The sequence below is a fragment of the Lissotriton helveticus genome, chromosome 1_1, assembly GCF_964261635.1.
Source record: "Lissotriton helveticus chromosome 1_1, aLisHel1.1, whole genome shotgun sequence".
Lineage (NCBI taxonomy): Eukaryota > Metazoa > Chordata > Amphibia > Caudata > Salamandridae > Lissotriton > Lissotriton helveticus.
In genome coordinates, this window is record NC_136057.1 from 1,917,495,784 (window position 1) to 1,917,504,506 (window position 8,723).

Sequence of the window (8,723 nt, forward strand, 5' to 3'; positions counted from 1 at the left end):
GGCGGGCTAGTTCGCCCCCAGGCACCCCCAGTATTGAAGGGGATTTCAGCCCCCAATTAATAATGTGCTAGGGGGTGCGTTTGCACACTTGCTATGTCAGGCCCGCCCCCTCCCAGCACCACTGTGCCAACACGCCCCCTGGTGCGTTGTAAATTGGAGGATTAATTCTCCTTGAGTCCTGAGGACCCTGGGGGCCAATTAGCCCACCAGGCATCTCCAGTAAATGCCACAGAGCTGCTTGCGCAGAGGTGTAAAAAGGGACATGGCCTTGGACCACCTCTCTGCAACACAGCTCTGTGGCGCATTTTCGAGGTACCTGGTGGGCTAGTTGGACCCCAGGGACCCTCAGTATTCAAGGGGAATTAATTCCCCAGCTTACAAGGCACCAGGGGACGTGTTTGCTGAGTGCTGCAGGGAGGGGCCAGGGCCTCCGGTGCGATGCCTTCTATTTTTAATTATAAGGTGGGCTTTGTGGCCCCCTTCTTTTACATTATTTGGGGCCCTGATGACCCCATCCCCAAGGGCCTGCTATTTTTTAAGCATTTTAATTAAAAAAATTGGAAGGGGGGCGCGCGACCCCATCCCGTGGCCAATCTCGGCCCCGGGGACCCCATACCTGGAGCATGGCCACATGTTATTTTTGTTTTAATCAGGGAGGGGGGCCGCATGGCCCCTCTCCCTTGGGCCACTTCTGGCCCTGGGGACCCCATCCCTCAAGGCATGCCAAATTATTTATTTCTTTGAGGGAGGAGAGCTGATTTCGACCCCGGGGACTCCATCTCCAGGTGCCCGGCCATTCTTTTTTTTTTTATTACACAGGAGGGGGCCACCACTAGCCCCAGGGACCCCATACCCGGGGCCGGCCCTTTCCGTTGGGGAGCCGGCATTGCTTTTCCACAAGGGGAGCTGCTAACATGCCATAGCAAACAGCAGTGTCCTGGGATGGGCACCCCAGGACACTGTAGGAGCCGGCCCTGGGGGATGGCGGTCCGCAGGGCCATCAAGGGCTCTAGGAGGGGGCCAAATGGCCCCCCCCCCTTTGTCAAAATAGCCCCGGGGAGGTGGTGGTCTTGGGGGCTGGCATTCCGCTACAGACCCCTGAATTTAAATAAAAAGAGTGCCCCGAGGAGGTGGTGGTCCCTGGAGTATGTGGGGGGGGGGGCTCGATCCCCCCACACATCTTTTAAATATGTTAAACTGAGCCCCGGGGAGGTGGCGGGGATTGCAGGGGGGGGATTGGGACCCCTTCACTCATTTGTTTTACAGCCCCGGGGAGGTGCTGGTCCCTGGCGCTGCAGGGGGCTGCAGTGCCCCATGAACACAATAACATAAGCCCCGGGAAGGTAATGGTCCCCGGGGCCGGGGGGGCCCCGCAGCCCCTGCTATTTAATTTTCGAGTGCGCTCGGGAACTAGTCCACCCGGAGGCTTTTTCAAAACGAAGCGCGGGAGCCCGCGCTTCGGTCTTTTGAATAATTTCTGCGGAATTCAGGACCCCATTGCGATTTACGCCCTCTGGGTCTTTGTGGTACCCCCTGAGCAGGCCTTGGGGTCAGGGTGTTTCTACCCTACCCCCTTTTATTGGTTTTTAACCTCTTTTTTCAGTTTTCTTGTGTCTTGTTCTACGGAGTCACAAAATGGCTGCCAACACTTCCTGGTTTGGAGTGTTGGCAGCCAATCACAGTGAAGCTCGTGCTCGGGAGGGTTCATGAACCCACCGCTGCCCCAGATATCAAAAATGTATTTTTCTAATTTCTCAGGAACTACTGAATGGATTTATTCCATTTAAAACAAGGGCTCTTTCTGAACCAAAGGCTACCTTTTTGCCAAATTTGGTGTAATTCTGTTCAGCAGTTCGGGCTGTAGCTTTGTCTGAAGTTTCCTATGGAGGACAGATATCGAACCCATTCTTTTTCTAATTTCTCAGGAACTACTGAGCGGATTTACACCATTTAAAATAAAGGTTGCTTTCTGGACCAAGGTCTACCTTTTTGCCAAATTTGGTGTAATTCCGTTTAGTAGTTCGGGCTGTAGTTTTGTCTTAATTTTCCTATGGAAATTAACATGGGGAAAATGTGTTTTGGGACCCTCCTTTTTCCTCTGCCACCGCTTGACGAATCACAAATCCCTGCGCTGCATGACTTCGCCATACATAAGGCCTTAGGTATTTTTGAAGCTTAGGTCAACATAGTTCGCTGGTGTGAGAGGTGTCATGTCTAGAAGAACACTCAGCTCAGAATAAATACACAAAAATAGGAGAAAATGAGATAATTAAGACCTAATAATCAAGCCATGTAGATTATGAAAGAGTATTTCTTCAATTATCATACTTGCCAACATGATAAATAAATGTGTTTTAATCTTAATTGGAAAAAGAATTATAAGGTTTATTGTTTTTACTGTAAAAGAAGAACTTGTAGGAGTATTCACTAATCAGTGTCATTAAAACACAGCATGGACATAAGGAATTAATGGCCTGAACAAATGAACCAAGCTGCCCCGAAGCATGCAAACCAAATGGAAGCACATTTTTGGGGGGAACAACCTTTACAACGCAACTTTTACAACGCACTACCATTACAACAAAACTTTTACAACGCAAAATCCATTACAACGCATGTATTTACAACGCAGTCATTACAACGCATGACACTACAACGCACACCACTACAATGAATGTCATTACAACTCAGTCATTACAACGCATACCATTACAACACATAAAATTACCATCCAACACTTACCCTACTGTTGCACCACCTGGAGTTAGAATAGTAATTTTTACCCCTACACTATCCAATACTTACCTTACATGCAATGTAATGTAATGCGTTGTAATGGTATGCGTTGTAAATGTAGTATGCGTTGTAGTGGAATGCGTTGTAAAGGTAGTTTCAAAGAATTCGTTGTAATGGCTTGCGTTGTAATGGTGTGCGTTGTAATGGATGTTGCGGTGTAAAAAATGCGTTGTAAAGGTAGGCGTTGTAAAAGTATGCGTTGTAACGTCATACATCCCATTTTTGGCCATATTGCAAAAACGGTCTGCTTTATCTTGAAATTAAACAAAAAATATCAAATGAATTGGTTTGTAATTAGCTGGAGTTTTAGTTGGTAGGGTGTTGCTGCTTAGCTGCACCTGAAACTTATTCCAAGTTCAGCAACCTTGGAAGCATAACACGTTTTACTAGCAACCAACATATAAAAAATAATTAGATATTTACATAGCACACATCACAAACGGAAACTGCCTTGTAACTATTAAGTGACAGGTCTTAATTTCACTTGAAACTCCTTTTATTATTGGATAGGTTAAATTTGCTCATAACGAATGCCTAAATAATCGAATGTGGTAACCTTTTCTAATGGGACGCAATTTAATAAAGGTGGGTTCCTAAGTGTCCTTGGTGGGTTTAGCACTAGGAACTTTGTTTTCATGGTGTTAATGACCAGCCCTCTAGTGGTGCAGAATGATTGAAAATTGTCCAGAAGGCTCTGTAGGCCCTTTGGGGTCTTTGAGATGAGGAGGGTTTTGTCAGCAAACAGGAGGGTGGGAATTTATACGGCCGCCAGGGCTGGAGCATCAGATGGTATTCGTTGTAAATATTCAACCACCTAATTCACATACAAAGAGAATAGGGTGGGAGCTAGTACACAGCCCTGGCGGACTCCCCTGTTCACTGGTATTCGAGCGGTTTTCTGCCCTTGATAGCCCCATCTCACTTGGGCATAGTTGCCTTCATGAAGGCAAACTAGCATGTTCAAGATTTTCCTAGGGACCCCCTGCTCAGCCAGGACCTGCCACAGGCGCTCACAGGGGACCAGGTCAAAGGCAGTCTTTAGGTCGATGAATGCAAGATAAAGACTGCCTTTGCCTACTTGGACCACCTTCCAATAAAGAAGGAGTAACCTGAACGCCTGTTCGATTGTCCCAGTGCCTGCCCTAAAACCAGCTTAGTAATCGGAGAGGACCCTGTTTTCCTCTGCCCATGTCAAGATCCCCTCCAGCACCAACCGGCCGACAACCTTTTGAACTGAATCAATCAGGCTTATTGGGCGATAATTGGCAGGGTCGTCCCTGGTCCCTTTTTAAAAATTGGTGCAACCTCGGCTCCCTTCCAGGAATCTGGAATGGGGGAGCTGTTATCAATGGTGTTTATTAAGGTAGTAATAAATTTTGCCCCTTTTACAGGGTCTGCAAGAAGGAGATACCCGGGGAGGCCATCGGGACCTGCTGCCTTTGCTGGAACAATTCGCCGAATAGCGGTTTCCACCTCCAATTCAGAGAAAGGGTGTCTATTAGGTTGCCCAGAGCTTATTCTAGGATCAATGGCTGGGCCTTCACACGAAACATCCTCTGCATCAGAATAAAGTTTCAGGAAGTGGTCATACCAAGATTGGCTTGAGATGTTGTTAGTGATTGATTCAGAGTCAGGTTGCATCTTACTTCTGATCAGATTCCAGAAGTGGTTAGCATCCTACTCCATACTGGCTGCTTTTAGGGCTTGCCAGTGCTGCTCCTCCCAATCTTTCTTAGCTTTGGACACTACCACCTTGTACTCCCTTCTTGCTGTCCGAATCCTAAGGGGAGACTTACTTTTAACAGTCAGAATCAAGGCAGATTTTTTGCGTCTACTAGTATTCGTTTACCACATATCATTATCATTAGGCTTCCTACGCAAGGTATGGGGCCCTATTCCAGAAGTTGTGTGAAAAAAGGTTCCCAAGGTGCTAATGGTCTTCTCATAGATTATAGATATCTTCAGGGTGCAGTTTGAATCAGTCCGGACCTCTTGCATCTCGCTTAAAGCCTCTACCAAGGTCTCTCTAATGCCGTGTACTTTCGTTTCATCTAGGGCAACTCTATGCCATTTCAGATATCTCCCGCAATTCGAGGGGGTTACTTCCCTTGTTACACGTACATTAAGCTTTTGAGCAAATCTACCCAGGACTATAATCAGATAACCCGGGTAAACACACTGACCTACTGAGCTACATTACTGCACTTTGAATCCTTGACTTTTCTACTTTCCCCATGAGAAGTACTTTTTATCAGCTGCTTGTAACATGCCTATCACCCTTACCCTGGGGGCACACGAGTCATTGACATGCAGTCTGTCAAGTTTATCTTATGAGACCCCATCAAAGACATTTAAGACACATTTAGTATAGCCTGCATGACCCAAAAAGGCTCTTCATCACAACACTCCCGTGTCTACCTGGTTAAAAAATGAGAGCTTATGGGACTGTATCACGCCATGAGAAGCTGTAACTCTTTATTGCTGAAGCCACAAAAGTTCAACAAAAAGCAAACTTATAACCGCTCCTTTTTGGGTCTTGCCCTCGAATATGGCATGCAATTCCTCCTGAAACTAAATCTAATCCTTCCACTACCTCCTTCAAACAAAATTGTAAAAAGCTGTCACTTAATAGATACCTTGATTAGGTCTGAGTCCTGATTTCACTAAGTCAGACTACCCTTCCTATATTCATCTGTTTCCTGTGTATTCTAAGTTGTTTTGTTTTCATTATGTGTGTGTGTGTGTGTGTGTATGTATATATACTGTTTCAGGCCTTCTTTTGCTTCTGTTGATATTACTTATTTTCTCTTGTACAACATATCGCTAACTGTATTCTTATTTGTTTATTGCTTGATTTTTCCGTGTTTAACTTGGTTTGCGATTTGTGCAGTAATCTGATACCTGGGGGGCGATTTACAAAATCTCCACGCAACCCAGCGCAGCCCCCGTGAGGCTGCTCTGTGTTGCGCGACAGGCCGGCGCTGATTTTAGCTGCCGTACACCATGGATTCACCTTAGCACCGTAGCGTTAGGGGTTGTGCATGAGTAAAGCATAGTTTTTGTATAGGAAGGGTACCCTTTCTCTACAAAATACAATGCTAAGCACGGTGCAAATCTTTTCCCACTTTGCATTCGTGCTGCACAGTACAAGAAGGAGAAATGAAAGCATTTCTCCTTCCTTGCGCCTAGTTGAAAAGGACGCAGTTTTCTCACGCTAACCTCAATCTGCTGTTTTTAGTAAATTGAGTGTAGTGTGAGAAACCTTGGGTGGTTGCATGGGAACACCCTTGCACCACCCTTGGTACGCCCCCATGGCGCAATGTAATGTGAAGCAGCGCAATGCTCTGCTTTGGTTCACTTTTACATTATTTCCAGTGCTAAACTTGTTCAGCGCTGAAAAGTAATTAGGAAAAAAAGATTTTGCGGCATTTTGCGTCTGTTTTGGGACACAAATCTTAGTAAATCTCCCTCCTGGATGGGTCTTGTTCAGGCTTTCTAAAACTCCTTAAATCAAAAAATAACCACACGGTCCTACAGCGCGCCTTCATTCTTCTTGGATTCCTATATAGCAGGCATAGACTCTCGTACCACATTACAGAGCATGGAAACCATTTTACATACATCCGTTAGTGGTGATTTGTTTGTATCGCTGAACTGCAATCTTCCAGCAGAAAACAATCAATGGCAATGCCAGGTCTCTCCTCTGGGACCTATTGGCTTCGCTAACGGTGTTAGCCATATTTTACATGACTTATGCTGTGCAGCAGAACCCAGGTGGGGGAATGAACACAGGGGTGGAAGCACGGGGGAATTAGAGGAATGCTAGAAGCGGGCAGAGGAAGCAACACTTTGGGAGGATGGAACCCATATAGGGGTTCCCAAGGGGGGAGCAACATGGACAGCATGTGGGGGGAAAGCAACACAGAGGTTGGTGAAAGGGAAGCAAAGAGAGCAGAGCAATGTGTAGGGGGAGATTAGCGAATTAAGAAGTGAGAATAGAATGTGGCATTAAAGCGAATCGGACGGCATTTTGAAGAGTGAAGCTGTATAAAACATGCAAACGTTTTCTAACGTTGTAGAGAGAAATGTGGTGGGAGAAGTGGAAAACACAGAGGGGTAGATTTACGAGTTCTGGTACATCTCTGCAAATCAGCAGGGATGCGCCAGAAAATATTCGACTCACAAATTCCTCCCTGGGCCACCACGAATGCTCCGTATTTACAATGCGGCGCACCATGGCGCAAGGATAGGGCGATGCGTGTCACATCCTGTGGCGTAAGAGCGGCGCATTGCTGGAGTTGTGACGCAAGTGCGATGCGGCTCAAGCAATGCTCAGGGGCGCCCTATAGCGTGATGCGGCTCGAGCAATGCTCAGGGGCACCCTATGCCTGCGTCACTCCTTAACCTGCTTCAAGCAAGCGCAGGGTTTTGACGCAGCATGGACGTAAAAGTGACTCAGTGAAATCTTGTAGATTTCACTGCGTCACTTGTACAAGGCATTCCTGCGACGGAACGCCCACCCTGCGCCAGAAAATGAAACCTAACGCAGGTTTTATGTGGCACAGGGCTTTACAACGTGACAAATCACCCTAGATGCATCACGTTGTAAATAAGGCACAACGTGGTGCATGGTTTATGCTGCCGCTGCGTCACAGAAGTGACGCAACGGCGGCTTAAATGTGGTGCAAGGGGCTTGTAAATCTGCCCCAGAGAATGGAGTAACACATGCACCCTCATTGTTGCTTTAAAAAAAAGAAATGAAATCAAAAAAGGAAGACACTTGTGGAAAAATGAACGGAGCGGGTCACAGAGATGGTAAACCGCATGCGCTCCATGGGAGGGACAAATGCTAGATGGATGGGCTAATAACTTACCATCTCATTCACTCTTGCATGTTTTTTTCTTCTGTGCTATCTCCCTTTCTCACTATTTTCCTATCTTTCTCTTCCTTTCAATCTTACTCTAAGTCTGTTTTTGAAAAATGTTGTTTGGACCCATCTGCAACCACTGGCTTAAATTAAGCACCAAGTAAAATGTATTCTCTTATTTTCATTCACCCTGCACTAATGTGAATAAAAAACTTTCCCAGATTCTGGTGTGAGGCCCTGAGAATACCTGAGTGGCGTTGCCACCATCTTCAGCAGCAGACACAAGACTGATTCCTCCTCCAGACACTGACTGACGGTCTTCTCTTACAGCCCCCCCTTCAGCTGCCTGCACAAGACATTTGTTGCTAAGGGCATCTATTTAAACTCCTATTGTGTTGACACATCATCATCTGACACGGGAGAGAGGGAAAGAAAAGGGAGGAGGGCAGCCAACGTTTTAGGAGGTGCCTACCTTCGCCTGCTCCCTTTGGCACAGGTGCCATGACTAGCAATTTTGTCTTGCTCCAATCAGAGCTAGCAAATATGCCAGTCACGAAATCACCTGGTGAGCAATATCCTGATGTAACATTGAATTTGATAAAAGTATTCAACAATTTTATCTTTCCCAATAACACCATCTGCAAAGTCTGCAAACAGCAGAAAGACATGAAAACTTTTTTTAAAGACATTGGTCCTAATTCACAAGGAATTAACGCAGCGCGATGCCGCAACCCATTTGGCTGTGCCTTGCTGCATTAATTCTGAAGCAAAGGGATGCATCATATCTACAGTGAGATGACGGATCCCTTTTCTCTCCCGTGTTCTGGCGCACAATTGGCTGCCATGCGCCTACGCAAGTACCCTTGTGCCATAATGTAAGTGTGCCCACATCGTGGGGAGATTGTTTCTATGCAAGAATGGACACGTTACTGCACAAAAACAATCACAGTAGGTGTTTTCCTCATTCTATGTTTGCTGCAGAATGCAGCACGCATAGAAAGAGGAAAATACGAGGAGAAATGTAAACATTTCTCCCCGTTATGAGTCGCTACGCCTCCC

At 46.2% G+C, this 8,723-nt stretch overlaps 1 protein-coding gene across 4 annotated transcripts in view; it reads right to left on the reverse strand.

The window, feature by feature from the left end:
• Nucleotides 1-8,008, reverse strand: part of LOC144754948 (uncharacterized) — a 286,959-nt gene extending 278,951 nt beyond the window's left edge. For all 4 annotated transcript variants that reach the window (XM_078643315.1, XM_078643333.1, XM_078643324.1 and 1 more), the window contains exon 1: nucleotides 7,912-8,008. In XM_078643315.1, the coding sequence (XP_078499441.1) occupies nucleotides 7,912-7,931 (20 nt within the window). In that variant the 5' untranslated portion in view covers nucleotides 7,932-8,008. The remainder of the gene's footprint in view (nucleotides 1-7,911) is intronic.
• Nucleotides 8,009-8,723: the final 715 nt, after the last annotated feature.